General features: G+C 36.2%; 1 protein-coding gene across 1 annotated transcript in view; it reads right to left on the minus strand.

Moving 5' to 3' along the window:
• Positions 1 to 1,943: 1,943 nt before the first annotated feature.
• The window catches only part of LOC142337677 (uncharacterized), a 52,356-nt gene continuing 35,891 nt past the window's right edge, over positions 1,944 to 18,408 (minus strand). Inside the window, exons 10-12 of the mRNA XM_075387109.1 lie at positions 15,692 to 15,941; positions 3,556 to 3,807; positions 1,944 to 3,229 (exon numbers count right to left, since the gene is read on the minus strand). Of these exons, the coding sequence (XP_075243224.1) occupies positions 2,535 to 3,229; positions 3,556 to 3,807; positions 15,692 to 15,941 (1,197 nt within the window). The 3' untranslated portion in view covers positions 1,944 to 2,534. The remainder of the gene's footprint in view (positions 3,230 to 3,555; positions 3,808 to 15,691; positions 15,942 to 18,408) is intronic.

Here is an 18,408-nt window from a genome sequence, read left to right on the forward strand (position 1 = left end):
TTGACCCACAATTCAAAGAATATTCATTGACTACACAAAAGCTAGACCTAGAATGGACAATGATTGGATTGGGAAAATCATTTAGAAAATCCAATGAAAAAGTTGAAAAAACAGTGAATATCAATGCGGGTGTGAATACGCAAAACTACTAGCGAGAAAGTGAATTTTCGTTCAAATACCGTTTTCTCACAACTTTAAAAATAGAATTTCACTAATTTTAATAATTAGCAACTAATTACACAGCAAAGCCACTTGCTTCCTCGGTGCACTTCCTGTTTCGGCTAGACCAAAATCATCACTTGAATTTGACTTCGAAATTCATAAAACGTGTGAGCAGATCCTAAAACATAACCTACTAAACGTCGGAAGAATTGCTACCGAACGACTAGTGGGAGCTCTAATCAATTGCAGCCTGCTTCAGTCGGGGGGGGGGGCTAAGAAGTTCAATAATGGGCTTAAAATAACCACATTAGAGGTTAACATATACCACTATTAAGATTTAAAGTAAAAATGGCACCAGTTTCGGCGCACTTTTCATTTGACTTTTAGTATTAAATTGCCGCCAATTGAGTTCAGCTGCTTGAAATCGTGATTGAGAAAGAATTTTACATCACGCGAAACGCAAAAAGTCAAGGGCGTATAAGTCACTCGAAAAGTCATAACAATCGACTAAGTGAACCGCAGGGGGCACGGGTGGAACGATGTGCACGGAAGGTGACTGGGGGGGGGGGGGGGGGGGGTCGAAGAATCGCCCTTCACACATTAAAATATGTCTCCAAAACAGTTTCAGTTAATCGGATACTTTACATCTCCTCAGCAGAAAGGCTCTAAGAGAACTTAATGCCCTCAGTGCGCTTCATGTTTATCCCGTTTTTGAGGACGAAAAGTCAAATGGGTCCGACAAAAAATCGGTCAAACTAAAAATCGCATAAAAAACCACGGGACTAAAATAATTGCCGCAAACTATGTTTGAGAGCAAATAATAACAGCAGAATTGACAATTGAGTCAAAACAGTCAAGCAAAAATTTTGCATAAAAAAGACGCAACACATTTTCAATAATTGCTTTAAACTTTGTTTGAGGAAATTAAATAGCTACGCTCGTCTTAAAGCTATAAAAATGGTGGTGAAGGGTCTCCAAAAAACAGCCAAATGTATTGCACATACTAAACATACCCGGCAGATTGCCGGAAAATAGCCGCCGTTGATTCCAATAAGCATGATTGGGATTGAAGGAATAGAAGATATTGAAAAACAAAAGATTTTTGTAAAAAAAACATTTTTTAAGTCCGATTTATTTTGATGGCATTTCGTAGTTGAACATAACGTACTTCTGTTTCTAAGAGAGAGGCTACAGGGGCTACTATCAAAAGCAATAAGCATTAGAGATGGTAACTAAGACTTATAGGAACGACGTTCAAATAGCGGGCATCTAAAATTGGGCTTTATGGGTTTATCCCGTTTCTATTTCTGACTTCAATTTTTTATACCGACTCTGTTCATTTTGAATTGCTTTGCTTAGCAACTGATGTTCAAATTCACTTTTAGCAGAATGAGAGAAGAGAGAAACTAGCCTAGAGAAGTCAAAAAGATTTCACGCAAAATGTCGAAAAAAGCGGCAAAATGGTAAAGCGAAAAAAAGTTTGACGAAGTAAAAAAAAATACGAGCGCAATAATAGCCGGCTGAGAAGATGAGGGCGGCTATTAATAACAATCCGAATAAGTGAGATTCATCAGTAAATTGGCCAAAATGTGTCATTTGAAAAGTTTGAATTGAACTTATTGAGGTCTAAATCTCAAATAGGAGCATTCCACTTGAGGATTTCTCAATTGCATGCGATTTCTATATCTAAAGACAATTTGACTGATTTCGTCAGCGAGGTATTGTTTCACCTTCATCTTTAAATTTCCTCCACCTGAACTGCACATCTGAAAAGAGAACAATCCTTGAGCAAATTTCAAATTGAACATTGAATTGAATGGCATTTATAAAGCTATGAAAACAAATACCAAGTCATAGTAATCCACAAACAGCACTTTCAATTTGTTCCTATTTAATAGTAAATTGACAAAGATCAAGGTCTAAAAAAGATGGGTTTGATTTTATGGACAGCTGTAGTAGATTACTAAGACTAAGCACCATATACAAGAATTTACATAAATCTATTCATAACACTACGTGGTAAAATAATAATTTCCAAATTTGACCAACAGCAACATACAATATCTACTGCGCATTTCCCGGACAAACTGCGTATTTTTATTGAGTTCTAAGTAATTGAAGTGGTCCCATAACAGCATTTCTAAGTTGTGTCTTAATCTCTCCATTTTCAACAAATGCCATATATAACAGACGCCTCTTTATAAGTTTATCATTGCAGCCTTCATTTTTTAAAAGACCAGTCACATTTTCGGGGTAAGACTTTAACAGAAAAGGATTGATAACTGAGGATCGAATTTATTTGTACACTTAAGTGTTTCAAAGCAATCGCGACAGTTGAACATAAAAGGGATCTGATGTTGTCTACTTTGGAATCAAACATCTAAGTCGCTTTCATTCACATCACCACACAACAACCTTTGCTCACTTTCATTAGAGGCAATATATTGAATCATACTGCTCTTCGAAGCGTATCTGAAGACTCCGCTCGTTGGATTTCCTCCGTTGGCACCCACGAATTTTTCATCAGCTCCAGAAGCAGCCAACGCAGCTCCAGAAAAGTCTGGTTTACGATACAATTTGAGCAATAAAGATGAACATACTACACAGACGGATGACATGGCCATGGCTCCCGATGCCATCCAAGGTTGCAGCACGATTCCCCAGTGGACCAGAGCACCGGCAGCAATTGGGATTCCGAGCATGTTGTACAACATTGCCAGGACAAAGTTCAGATAAATTCTGTTCACCGTTGTCCGGCTGAGGTCAATTGCAGTGGCAACGTCTGTTAAGTCACTCTTGATCAAAATGACGGAAGCACTTTCTAGAGCAACATCGGTTCCACTTCCAATTGCAATTCCAATGTCAGCTTTTGCGAGAGCAGGGGAATCGTTGATTCCGTCACCGACCATGCCCACATACACTCGACCTTTGTTTCCATCAACGATTCCTGAGCCTTTTTGCAACTGCTCAATTTTCTTCAGCTTATGAGAGGGCAGAACTTCGCTGAAACAGTTTTTACCAATTCCAACGGCCTCAGCAACTGATTCGACTGTCCGTCTGTTATCGCCTAAAAAAATGGGTTAGGTGAGATTTTAACCAATGACAAAAACCCAATGTGCCAAAATGCCCTATACCAAAACACCCAATGCTTAATTATCTTACTTAGGTATAACTATGCTTATTGGTCGTTCTGATAGTTTTAACTAGAAGGTTAAAATGTTGGGCGTCACGGTATTGTCATGTCACCAACAATTTTTCTCACTGTATTAAAATTATTAATGAAAAATGGGAGCTTACCGCATAAATTTAACGCAGTGCCATTTTGATGGATGTATAAATTCTCGCACTCTTCAAATTAATTGACTTTTCGATCTTAAATGAATTTCTACTCACCTGATAAGAGGTACACATCGACTCCCATTCTCTTGAGGGCATGGACTGCACTTCTGGCTTCGGGTTTAATCGGGTCGGATATTGCAATAACAGCCACAATCTGTTCATCTACTGCCACTAACACAGCTGTCTCTTGTCTCACTTCGTACTTCTCAACAATGTGTATCAGTTGGTCACTCACAAACAGCCCATTTTCTCTCATCCATTTCTGGTTGCCCACCAACACACAGTAGTCCCTGTTTGGTCGCAGTCCTGCGAGAAAAAAGCACCCATGATAAAACCAATGTATTCACCAACAAACGGCTGGCCTCGAGACAATTTACCGTACACAATATCAACTTTCCCATCATACCCCCAAGATTAGTGAGCATGAGTGAAACTCTCATATTTCATCCCATTAGTGAAATCAGTGGGGAGAGCGACGGTGGGGGGGGGGGGGGGCAGGACTTACATAATTGCTACAAACTTTGTTTGAGAGTAATTAACTAATTCAGTCAGAGTGTGTTCCACTAATCTGAAAAAGTTTAGGGGACTCTTCAAAGTTTAACTAAAAGAAAAAAGTTGATCAGACAGCATTTGTTATCGAATTGTTTATCTAAAAGAAATCTACTGTTAGCATTTTGATTCAACTAAAATGGAAGGATAGTTTGAAGAACTTTGATAAATATCTTATTTCGAGTTGAGGTTGAGTAAATTTAATTGAAAAAACCATATTCAAACCATTATAACTTTCCATTCATCCGTCATAAATTTTTGGAATGTTTTTTTTTAAATTTTTTTTGCCAACACGAGCTTCGGGAAAATAAAGTATCTATTCTGTTTCACCCCCTCCCAGTGTTTTTTATGACCCCCAGTTACAAATTATATGTTGTTATATAGCACGTTACTTTAAAAGAAAATAGCACGTGCGCCTGGTGGTCATAAAAAATTAATACTTACTAAGCTGGGGGGGGGGGGGGGGGGACAGAATAGATCCAAAATAAAAGTAGTCAGACAATCAGCAAAACCCTCCAGGGATTTCTAATTGTATAATATGCAGAATACCTCTCTTGTCTCAGTAAAAACACATCGAACTATAACTTCAAAAAGATTCTTCTTGATTAAAATTATTTGTTGAAAAACTGGACTGTATGACTAATCAGTTTTCAAACCACCGACGCTGAGAAACTTAACTTTGATACTAGCCTGTTCATTGAAAATAAACAAATGGCTCTAGTCATTGAAAATAAACAAATAGCTCTAGCCATTGAAAATAAACAAACTTTTTGCCAAAAAATTCAACGGCATTTTCTTTGAAGAAAATTATTCCTGATCCTTTTCAGATGATTTGTGGCTATCGACAGGTTCGAGCTATAAATTAAGCACGAGTAACTGGATTTTTGAATGATACCTAACAAAAAAGCTTGAATATTGCAAGAAAATAACTGCTCGACTCAAAATACCAATGAAAATATAAGACAGAAAACAAAAAGAAAGACAGAAAACGAAAAAAACAAAAGATTTTTCATTAAGCATTGATTTTACAAGCATTGCCTTCAAATAACATTCAATTTGATTGAGGCTTCATCACCTGGCCTTAAATCCTCAAAACTAAAAACCTAACATAAATTTACCATTTCTATAAAACTGTATTTACAACGGAGAAACAGTTGAACTGCGATATGGAAATTTGTTTGAAAACCACTTGAAATTTTAAGAACATAGCCACAGATTGCCGTAATAGCTGAAAAATACTTACGTGCCGTATAATAAAAATAGAATATACAAATATAAATTGAAAAAGTTATTGACTCCGCTCAAAAAACTATGTAAAAAGGGTTCACCGATAAATTAAAAAGGCGTGTTAAAAATCCCTCCGCAAAGGCCCATTTATTAGAAACCTTTATTACACTTATGCTGTTACTTTGACCTTAAACTAATTCAAAAGAAGCCCAAGTTTTGAAGTCCAAAAATCATTAATTTCATTGAGGTAAGTCATGTATGATCAAAAAGTAATCACGCAAATGACCTAAAAATTTTTAGGTCATTTGCGTGATTACTTGCCGTCACGCGTGCAAATGCCGTTTGTGAGAGGAATCAGTTATTCAGAAAATTAGACTTTCATCTTTGCTGTGAGAAAAAAATGTAAAACAAAAAAGACCGAGAGACGACGAAACAAAAACATAGCCATTAGAATACCGGAAATGTTTCGTAGAAGCGTGCAATAATGTGTAAATTAACCCTACCTATATCAGAAATATTAAAATGTGAATTAATTGCCTGATAAAACTGGTGAAAAAAGTTTTCCGGTATACAGGTGGTGGTGAAGGTAGGCAGGTACGGAGGTTTGGTGACACCTGTGGTTCGAATAAGACTGTTAAGGGAAGAAAACTTCTCAAAAAGAGATTGCTTTCGACCTCGAACATTGCTTAATTACTATATATTAGAATCTAATTGGAGTCCAACATTCGAAAATAGAGGTCGACGTTCTAAATCAGAAGTCAGTATTCGAAAATGAAGAAGTCAAAGTTTAAATCGAAAACATACTTGCTTCAGATAAAACAGTGTTACTAATACTCCTCTTCACGTCGTTAAAAATAGATATTGGCTAAGCTATTGGCTAATTAAAAAACAACCGACCAACACCGGACTAATTGCTCTCAAAAGAATGGCGCGGCTTGGCTTTCGTTGTAGGTTGCTTAGCCTGTATGCACTGCTTGAAGGGACATGAAAAGGGGTTGGGGGGGGGGGGGGCATTGGGCATGAAATTGGCGTTGAGGGCGGGGTTGGATCTTGTGTTTGTTCTATTGCCCAAGACAAACTAACACAAAACTTTCTTCATGTTAAAACTTCCTAGATATCCTCAAATTTCTATGAAAAAAAAAACAAAACATAGCCGGCAGATTGCCGGCAAATAGCCGCCGTTGACGCGCTTGATGCACAACTGGATTGAAACAGAAAAGATAACTCGACCGATTTTTTTTCTGTTTTTCCTCAGTGTCAACAAATGCTCTAATTTGCCGTGCAGTTTCAGTTGGATTCTAAAACTATACTTAATTCAGCTTCTAAACTGAAAGCTAATAAGCTTAAACATAACCGACTAACGTCGGGGGGATTGCTCTCAAACGACCGGCGAGCAGTTGGCTTCGTCATTAGCTTGCCACGGTTTAGTGAGGCTAGCTTTAGCTTGATACGACTCTGCAACTTTGAGTTTTCAAGCCTTGTTAGTAAATATATCAAAAAACTGATTTTTTTAAAAAAATTTGCAATAATCAAATATTGCAAAACTCAAAAGAAAAGCTTCCAGATTTCGCAGTGAAAATATTCAAAACCATTTTTTGTCCCTGGAGTTATGTCAAGTAAACCATCTGCAAGACTTAAAAACCTTCATTGGCCAGTAGTGATCGTTTAACTCAGAAAATGACAAAAAAAATTCAAAAATTTTGAAAACAATCGCAAATTTAACAAAATCTTGCTAAAAATCAAGATATTAAAATCTTCAAAACCATTACATTGTCTTAAGAGACTATCCAGTATCCTTATTTCAAGCTTTAAATAGTTTCACTGACTCAAAGATCCATAAACTTGGAACAGAATAATTTGCCGAAAATTTAAAAAAAAATAAATTTTATCAAAAAATTGCTAAACCTGAAGTCATAAAAATAATGATAACCATTTCTAGAAACCAACTCTAGAAACTCACTTTATTATCAAACCTAGGAGGAGGTTCCTAGGACCCTGTTGCCGAAAAAAAATGGTGAAAAATTCGATTTTTTTTTAAATTGCTACTAAAATCTTGAAAACACTCTTACATCTAGAAGCTACTCAGTAACCTATAATCAAACTCTAGAGGAGGCTCTTGGGGCTGGAGAAACCTAAAAACTGACAAAAAAATTTCAAAGAACTTGAAAAAAATTGCAAGGTGCATAAAAAGCTGCTAAACTTTGTGCTAAAAAATGTTGAACACTACTCCATGGCCAAAAAGCATTTTCCGGTAACTTATTATCAAACCCAAACAGATTTTCTGATAATGACAAAAAATTTCAAAGATGAAAAAAAATGTTTCGTAAAAAAATGCTAAAATTCGTGGTGTTGAATTCTTGAAAAATATTCCATTAAATTTAGAAATTATACAGCAACCTATTTCCAAACTCCAGAGGAGATTCCTCGGCTCTTGAGGCTGGAAAAACCTAAAAATTGACAAAAATTTTGAAAAAACAACAAGTTTTATCGAAAAATTGCTAAAAATTGCGATATTAAAAGTTGGAAATTATTCCATAGAATATAAAAATTTTCCAGTAACTTATTATCAAACCCTTAAAGAGGTTTCCTGGCCCCTGCGTCTGGAAAGACGGGAAAAATGAAAAATGTCAAAAGAATTGAAAAAATTTGCATGTTTTGTATAAAAATGCTAAAATTCGTGATAATAAAATGTTCAAAACCATTTCACTGCCACTATAAACTATGCAGTAACCTATTATAAAACCCTAGAGGAGGTGCCTTGACTCCTAGGGCTGAAAGAACCCAAAAAATGACAAAAATTATCAAAAAGCTCGAAAAAAATTGTGAAAATTAGTATAAAAATGTTCGTTCCTAGCGATCGGTTGTTCGTCAGTAGCTACGGGGGGAGGGGGGTGTTTAGGCAGTGGGCAACAGTGGAGTGGCGGGGCAACAACGCGGTGGGGGCAATAGTGGGGTCGTCAACAGTGGGGGTGTATTCAACCTCTAAGAACCGACCTTCACACCATAAGTATAAGTCTCCAAAAAAGTTTGAGCTAAAACAGAGCTGAGAGGCTCTAAGAACACTTACTGCCCATTGGTCGCTTCCTGTTCATCGCGTTTTTGAGGATGAAAAGTCCAAACCGTCAGACAAAAAATTGGTCAAGCGAAAAATCCGATTGCCCTAATATAATTGCTACAAACTTTGTTTGAGAGCAATTAATAACAATGACAGCTAGCATACACAAATGAACTTTGACAACGTAAATCTCAATGTACTTAATGACGGAGCTTTATCGGTTTATCCCGTTTCTTTTGATTTTGTGCTTTAAACTCTGACCGTATTCATTATATTGCGTAATTCAATGCATGAACGAATTTAAAATTCATTCAGTTGAAACAGTGAATTAAGTCAGAAGTCAAACGCCAAGATTGTGATCAAAAGGTAACACAAATTAAAAAAAACATAGCAGGACAAGTCCTGACGTACAATTCAAAGAATTTTCATTGACTAAATAAAACATTAGACCTAGAACGTACTATAAATGAGTTGCGAAAACCATTTAAAAAAATCAGAAAAAAAACAGAAAATCAATGTCAAAAAACCGCATGTGAACCAAAAACCACTAGCGAGAAAAAGAAATTTGTTTCAAACAAAAGAACTAGACCTAGAATGAACTATGAATGGATTGGGAAAACCATTGAGAAAACATCCCGATCCAAAAAAATCGAAGTGAAATTGCCGCATGTGAAAAAACCACTAGCGAGAAAGCGATTTTTTGTCCAAACACCGTTTTTTCACTTTACTTGAAAATTAGAGCGAAAAAATTTCACGCCGCAAAACCACTCGCTTTTTCGCTCCATTTCCTGTTTCGGCGTGACCAAAATCTCTACTCCAATTTGACTTCAAAAATCATGAAAATGTCAGATCTTATAAAAAAGACAGCACCCCAATACAATTCAAATTCTTTGAATTGTTAAAAAGGAGAGCGCCTAAATAATAGCCGTTGAAAAGCTGATGGCGGCTATTAAATATTTATAGTCAAAATGTTCAGGCAGATAGAGGGATGGTTGAAGGGGCTCTAGAGAAGACCCCTCTATTCTTCACGCCATATATTAATACCTCCTCAGCAGTTACGGTGATTTGCTTACTTAGAGACTAGTAAGTCACTCAAAGAACTTCTGAGCAACCTTGAAGCGTTTATTACGTTTCGCAAGATAAGAGGTACGCACATCTACTGGTCCGATGAAAAGCGGTAGTCCCAAAAAAATTTAAGACCAACAGGACTAACATAGTTGCTCCAACTTTTTGCTGGAAGTCAGTTAATAAAAACATAACCCACTAACTTCAGGCGAATTGCTTTCAAACGACAGTGGAGCGTTTGGCTTCGGTAGTACCCAGCTGGGGCTCAGAGATGCAAGCATTGGGAGAGAGCTCAACTGATTGGCGGGGGGTGGGGGGATTGGGAGGACGATAAGCGTGGTCCGAACCACCAGTGGAGGCAGGTGGACTGGTGATGAGTGAGAGAAGGTGCCAGAGGGGGCCAAGGGTGAATGAGTGGGGGATGAAGCTCTCGCGAGTAAGAACCGCTCTTCACTCCACAAAATTGCCGCCTCAAAAGTTTTGGCGAACCGCATTCTAAGAGACTGGTTAGGCTTAAGGCTCCTAAGAGAATCTCCGAGCGTTACCTGTTTAGCCGGCTTTTGAGGACGAAAAATCAAATGGGTCGGACGAAACTCGGTCAAGCAAAAAATCGCATAAAAAAGACCACAGGACTAATATAATTGCTACAAACTTCGTTTCAGAGCAATAAAACACACTACAGATTGCCGGATTGGTTATTTAATAATCCCTCTTATTTAATATGAGGGGATACAGGGGCTAGTATCAAAACCGATAGGCAGTAGAGATCGATGGTAAATACAACTTAAAAGAACAAATTTCAAATAGCGGGCATCTAAAATGGGGATTTATGGGTTCATCAATTTTCTAATCCTCCTTTCGTTTTTATGACTCCGTTCATTTAAGATTACTTTGCAGGGCAACAGCTGTTTGAAACTAAAAGCTGTTAGAACTTTAAGCAGCATGAGCGGAGACAAAACTAGCCCAGAGAAGTCAACAGATTTAACGCGAAATGTTGAACAGGCTGTCACTTACGATAAAAATTTTTTATTCCACGTTGTTCAAAATTTAAAACATAGCCGGAAGACTCCGGAACCCACTAGAAGGAAAACTCAATTTATGTCCTAGCTAACCACTAACTAAATTAGTGAAACAATTCACTTCATTATATCATTCAAGTTTAAAAAAACACCAAGGAAACAAATCAGAAGGGAAAAACAAAGTGATAACAGTTTCATTATTTCAACAGTTGCGATTCCAAAAGCACTTTTTATAACAGATTGTTTTATTTACTTAGTTTATCTTCGATAAACGAATGCATATGATTTTAAAAAACGTAGTAAGCTATTCATCACAAAAGACCGAGCAGAATGAAAATTAAAGAGCCGTATATAAAAGTCTGTTAACTTTCTATGACAATCTCACAAACTTCGTGTCAAAAAGTGTAATCAACACACACTAAAAAGTTTGCTCATTGGGCAACACACAACACCCAAGAGCCGTGGAAAACATTTAAGAAATGGCCAAAAAATCTGAAAACAAAAACGGCAGAGAAACGATAGAATTAGGCAAAAATCCTTAAAAATATTCAAACCATTGGTTAAACGTAGCCCACTTACGATTAAAGCAAAATCAAGGTAATATCAATCGAATAAGGTCACTAACACCAGAATAAACACCCAATTCAACCACAAAAATACCAGACAGTAAAAAAACTTGGGAATACAAAAAAAAACGCGTTAAAAAAGCGTCTTAAGCCGCGAAATCACAACAATAGCTCAAACACATCTAGAAGTCTCATATATGACTGATATGGACAAAAATAGACTGATTTCGTATCTTCAATTTGTTCAGCCATCTGACAAACGCTTAGGGTTCACGTGCGGCAGTAACATTTACATCGGGTTTTAAAAATACTATCCAAAAAAACTATTCGTCAAAAAACACACAGCCAGAAAAATTCCGGAGACGATTCGAAGGAGAAATTACGAACATCCTACTATTCACTTTGAAAACTAATCACTTTAGAATAATAGCGAAAATGAACGATGAAAAATTATTTGACCGGAAAAGCCGATAAAGCATCTGATAAAAACTAATTTCTTTATAAGCTAGCTGCGAATCCAAAACAACAATTGGCAAAAAAAGCGACACGTTTAGTTTTCATTCACTAAACGACTTAAAATTGACGAAAAAACCAACAAAACTAGCAGACAAAATGCAAGTAAAGGAAAGGAAATGAAGGACAAATTCAAAAAATATTCTTTGCAAAACTTCAACAAAAATTAGCTACAAATTATGAATAAATTGCCAGTATGCTAATTCCGAACCATTAATTTAAAAAACTGTTATCACTGCCTCTGATCAAGCATTCGCCCACCCAACACTTTGCAGATTTATATAATAGAAAAAGCAATGATAAGAGAACAAAAATAGAAATTTTTATTCATTTCATGGGAAAGTCCACTGTCTAGCTTCCAGTGTCTTCCAGCAACACGTCTAACAAAGGTCAAAATAAAAAATTCAAAGGGCCAAAATAGCAGAAAACACATAGGCCGAAGAAATTAGCAAACTCAAGCAAAAAAAAACAGACAAAAATTGGTAAAATTTGCTTAAATTTAATGCATTATCGTTACCAAAAACAATTCTAAATTATAATCGATTCAATCCAAAGGCAGCCAAAACAACTAGAATAACTGATTTGCAGCCTAGATCTCCCCAAATGCTATAAAATTTTGAAGAACACCAAAAGCATTTAAAACAACGTCAGCTAAAAAATCTTAAATTATCGATTTTTTAATATTAAGAGAGTATTGAAATACTCAGAAAACGACAAGCAAAAACCATAAAACCCATAAAAAAAACCATAAACAGTCAAACAACTATCAAAACCAGCCTAAAATTAACACAATATCATACTGAAACCTCTTAACCAGAAGACTTCTCAAAAAAACTGCTTTTTGAAAAGCGGCACGTGGAAAAGTTTTGGTGGCTTACAAAATATTTCACACCTCAATTTCTCGCTCTATCGGCATCAAAAGTATAATTTAAAACACTTTTTGCCTACCTCCTCAATTTTGTTAAGCACCCAAACCAATGCAAATTTTTTACGCATTTAATTTCCTGCTTCAAAATTTAATAAAAACTGATTAACAAATAGCCGGAAGAGTTGGGAAAGACTTAAAGTAAGAAAATTGAACACCCATAATGACACAATGAAGCTCCTAAATAAATATACTGCTGATTATGAAACAATAACAGGCATATTAACAATGGAAAAATATCTGAAAATATCAAAAAAACTGATAAGGCATCTGATTTTCTTTTACAAATTGCGACTCCAAAACAACTATCGGCTAAAAACCTGGTTGAACAATTAGTTTTCATTCAATAAACGACAACCAATTGAAAAATTAAAAAAAAGTTCCTATGGGGAAAACTAAAGCAGGAAAAATAAATGAGAGACAAAAAATGTCTACAAAATTCTCGGGCAAAATTATCCACAAAATGTATTTCCGATGTAATTTTGATTAAAAAAACGTTTTATCACGGCTCCTGCTCACGCTTCCACCTACCCAACACCCTGGCAAATAGACACTACACAACAAAAAATGAAAAAAAAACGAAAAAACGAGAATAAGAAAACTTATTGTTTCAGTGAAAATTTCCCTGTATAGCCTTCAATGGCATAATTAAATACTGAACAGCAAAAACCACAAAAACAGCACCACGCTCAAAGCAGACGAAATATGCAGACGAACTAAAAAGCAGACCAAAATTGGCAAAAAATTGCTAAAATCACTTATCTTTATCGAAGGCAACTCAAAATTCACAATCAATTATATCGAAAGGCAGCCAAAATAGAAAACCTTTCAAAATTCTTGTATCTCCTGGCAGAACACCTCGGGTCAGAGAAAATGAAGTTTCAAACAAACGATAAATTAGTCATAATTAACCTGAGAAAATTAGGAAGCCAACCACTTTCAAATAATACAAGCCCACATACAAAAGAAGAACAATGTTTCGTGCAAGCTATTAATCTGACCAGAAAATATTGGGCAAGATACAATAAACATAGAAACATCTATTTTTGAAAATAAAATAGAAAACTCAAAGAAATTGCAAACATAGCCGGCAGATTGCCGGAATAGCTGCGAAATACAGACTTGCGTGCCGTAAAATACAGATGGAAAAAGATACAGAAGTGAGCTGATAATAGTTATCGCCGCCGCCTATAAAACTTACAAGTTTATTTCAAAGGAGGTTGTTTTTGGGTGCAAAAAAGTTTCCCTGTCGCGTCTCGAACCGGCGATCTCCGGATTAACAGCCAGTCGCCTTAACCACTCGGCTGTCGGACCATACAATCTGTTTTCTTACAATCAACTTTGTTTTAGGAACAGATTCTGTTTATGAATAACCGCAATTTAGGTCACGCAGAAAGCGTGAAATCAAGCGCGAAAAAGCCATTTAAGCAGTGACGAGACAGAATGTTCTAGAACAAATGTAAAACGAAAATGAAGCGTCAGACGACGAAACAAAAAAAACCAAGAGCACCGCAATATAGCTACGCTCAGCTTACAGCTTCGCAGCTATAAAAAAATTTCTGTTTTCTCAATTTTGTGAAACTTCAAAGAAAAAAAGGGGGTTTTGTACAACTCAAATTGTTATAAAACAGTACCTAACAGCATTAGGCTTTCGGATACGAATAAAACCCAAAAAGCATTACAATGGGCCAAAAAGGCAAAAATACTCAAAAACAGCGAAATAGTTGAACAGCCTATAAATTAGTGCCAAACCTTTATTACCAAAAAGGTTCAAAAAGCAATCAAATCAACGTGAATTTTAATATTATAGTCGAAAACAACATAAACATCTTAAAACCAAAAAAATACTCTTTTCTCCTTACTTCGATTTTGACCATCAAATCTTTTTCAAACTTCATTCATTCCCTGATTTTCCGGGTTTTATCACTCGATCAGCCGTAAAAAAACAGAAAGAATTGAGGAAACTTTTCCAAGAGTTGTCTTTATAATTTTTTTCCGAAAACTATTACCTGTTGAAACTACTCACGAGAAATTAAAGAAAAAGCAATTTATAGAAATTTAGCATTTAGCCCTAGAAAGCAACCGAACTACAAAACGAATAGAAACCAATGATATCCTTATAAAATAGAAGTACACATAAAACCATTTCTTTAAAATTTGGAGACAACTGAAGTGCTCAGGCAACAATAGGAAAGCCATAACAGGTTCACAAACCTGTCTAATTCTGAGGACAACTTGAAAAACTGCAAGAAAATATAACAAAATAGTTACACGTTAACTTATTTATGGTCGAACTTAGCAACAAGATTTCTGAAGTGCTCAGACAATAAAAATAAAGCCATAATAGGTTAACAAACCTGTCTAATTTTGAGGAAAACATGAAAAACTGCAAGAACTTATAACGAAATAGCTACAAGTTACCTTATTGTCAAACTTCGCACCAAAAATACAGTTTTATGCCAGTAAAACTGTAATGAAATGGTTACTAAAAACGTCTTTGGGCAATAGGCGTCTTTCAAATCTCAATGAAAGCGATAAAGTCGATAAGTCGCAAAAATGGCCTAAAAATCAGTAAAATATCTGCAAAACCTCAAGATTAACATTTGTATTAGTTAACAAAAACATTCATACCACTCTCAAAACCAACTTAAAACCATTACTATAGTCGGCTGAAACCGATTAACCGAAAAAATAGTCAAAATTGAAAAAACCACTGCAGGAAAATGCCGCACGTAACCAAAAAATTTCGCTGCCTTAGAGAAATTTTTATCATGCCTCAATTTCTCGCTATCTCGAAAACAACAGTATGAACAAAAAATTAAACCCCGCTTCACTATTAGTTTTGTTCAGCACCCAAATCACTCCAATTTTTTTTCACGATTTTCATTTCCTGCTGCGAAATTCACTCCAATAAAATTGATTTAAAACCTTCACAAAAACTCTTCGAGTCGAAATAAAAAGACGATCTACCACTACTCCTCTTAGAGTTATAAAAATAGGACCGCTACAATAGCTGGCTGAGAAGATGAGGGAGGCTGTTAAAAAACTTGAACATTATCAATTTCGAAGTATTTCACAAATCTCGTCCTTTTGTCTTAAAAACGCATTGAAGTCATTCTAATAGTATGAGCACTTTTTAAAGTACTCTAGCGCTATTGAAATTCTAGTTACTTTACCGCTCAAATTTTATAAGTTGGTTTCAGTGCAAAGGCTAGTCCGACCTTGCATTGGGTATACGCGCCACATATGAGTGTAAAATTACGAATCACACCTTGGAGCCCTTGAGCAGAATCGTGGCCAACACCCTCCGAGTTTGAGATCCCACTGCCATAGTCGGATGACTCGTACAGTTGATTGTCAAAGTTGAGGGCAACGCCGTCAGCAGGCTGGTCTTCTTCCACTTCTTCATCTTCCTTACCATTGGCTGTTCTCACACTCTCGCTCATCTTGTTGGCTATACTCTGCTTCAAGAGAGCGTAAGGGTTGCATACGACTCCTAGGATACCGTAGCCTGGCACCGCCTGGCAAAAGGGAGAGTTGGTTCCTTTTTATCGCAAAATATAACTCACTTCATAAATATAGCGCGCAGGATGCGACCTGCAGTCAGGAATTTACATAGAAGAGCCACAAATTTTTGCACTGCGCAATTGCAATTTTAAAATAAAGTTTTCAAACATATTCGGAGCAGGCACAGTATGTTGTTAAACTTGCGGTTTTTTAAATTAAAAAAAATTGAGACAAGGTCAATAATACCGCCCAACAATAGCAGCCATTAATTCAAACTTGAGGCCACGATTTCCGCTGACTTCTGAATACGAAGAGGAACAATTAAAAGGTTGCAAAGGAACATTGCAACAAATGCAGAAACAAGTCAATAAATTGACCGAAGCAGTTTGAATAACATTGTAGAAAACTAAATTCCAGAATCTTTCAAATTTCTTAAATGAAGCCGCTCAAAATATTGAGAGGTTGTAAAAAAGCACAAACTTTCCTGGACCTTTTCAACAATCCCATTCTTCAATATAGATTAAGGAGACATTTTATAAAACAATCAGAAAAAACTATGGCGAAAATGAGGTTGACATAGATATAAACCAAACAATATAAATGGATTTTGCCAAGATACGAAACAAAGTAAATTTTATTTTCAAGATGTGGCTACTGGATGGAGTCTGAAAATCTCCACAAACAAACTGACTAACGTCGGATAAATTGCTCTCAAACGGGGTAATTTAATTCAGGGACCTCGGTCTAGATAAAAAGTTTTATGGGTGCAGAAGCATTCTGGCTAGGGAGGGATTCGAGCCACTGACCTCTAAGAGTTATCGAGATCAGCATTAACCACTCGACTTTCCCGCCCTTGAGCTCTCGTATCGCTTTTATTGCAGCAACAAAACATTAATGGTCAAGCAAAATCGTTTGCCTAAAAAAGCAACACGTTTACAAAAATTACTTTAAAAATTTCTTTCGAGAAATAACAAGCGCACGATTTAAAGATTACCTAGGACCGTGCAATAAAGACATGGTCGCGAACAGTGATCGCTTACGGGCTCCTAAGGATAATTTAAGATGTCATAGAGTTCTGGTCTCTACTGATCAAGAAATCAACTTCCAAGTCATCAACTGATTTTCTAAGAATTTATTCACCCAGTCACACAAAAGTTTTCAAAACTTTTGGGATCATAAATTTCAAAAGCGGTCATAAAAAAAATCTGAGATAAATTAGGCAGCCATTTTTTAAAATCAATTTTGCTGCATGCGTTGAATAGTGATTCCCCTAGAGTCAGAAACGTCATAAGAGAACATTCTAAACATCTAAAGAGATTCGCAAATTTATTCTTCCTGTTGCCGGAAAATAGCTGCCATAGATTTCCATATGCCCAAATGGGATTAAAATAAGCAATAGATCTGGTAACTAAGACTAATTAGAACTAAGTTAAACACCGGGAGTCGAAAACGGGTCGTCATGAGTTTAATGCAATTCCTTTTTGAGCATTTTCCGATATCGAACCTATTCATTTTAGATTAATTTCGCGACTCATTACTGTTATTGCCCCCACGCCGATTTGCAACCCCCACTTATGAAAGTAATAGCATATTATTTACATTGAATACATTCACATATGCAATTAAACACAAACGGCATTTACAATATAACGATGCAGCCAAGTTCTGAAATTAACGCGTACGAAAGAAATTACAGTTTCTATATAACGTAAGTGGCAACTGAATAGTGCGTGTTATTATCAATTCGATATCTAGCTTGTCCAAAAATAGTTTTTACCAAACTTTGAAATAAAAGAGCAAAAATGCCTTTGATTCACCTCTGATTTTGTGTTAACTATTTGTCTCTCTTGCAATATTTCAAGCTGCTGAACTTTCAATAGCGGTGGTCTGCTACTTAGATTCAGATTTAAAAATGCGTCGGAATTGGCCTCATTTTTACAAATTAAATTACTGTAATTAAAACTAGTATAGCATATTATTTCACTGTATTTCACTAATTAAAACTAGTATGGATAAAAATGGAATTTTTCGGGAGAGCAAACAGATTGGCTATATAAGACTGGGGGAGGAGAGGGACAGAAAAGAGCCAATTTGGCGAGCAACTGTTGTTTAAGCGCACTTTGAGCAGAATGCGGGAATAACGAAACTATCCTGCCTCGAGACGTCAAAGATTTTACGCAAAATGTCAGAAAAGCGCCAGAATTCGGTACAGCGAAACAAAGTACACTCTGAAAAAGTTCAGAAGACATAGGCCCATAATATGGGCCCCCTACGAAGATGGGCGCGGTTATCAATGATTTAAAAAACGTTTGACATAACTTTTCACCATTTATTTCTCATGTACAAAACGATTGTAAGCTGATGTTTTTGTGATAGGCTTTTCTGATTCTGTCGACCTTATTGACAAATTTTGCACAACTACATTGACATTGAATGTAGCCTAATACAAGAGGTCGGTTGTGTCTTGCTTAATAGGGAGAG

The sequence above is a fragment of the Convolutriloba macropyga genome, chromosome 4 (genome assembly GCF_964194025.1).
Source record: "Convolutriloba macropyga chromosome 4, txConMacr16.3, whole genome shotgun sequence".
NCBI classification, from domain to species: domain Eukaryota; kingdom Metazoa; phylum Xenacoelomorpha; order Acoela; family Convolutidae; genus Convolutriloba; species Convolutriloba macropyga.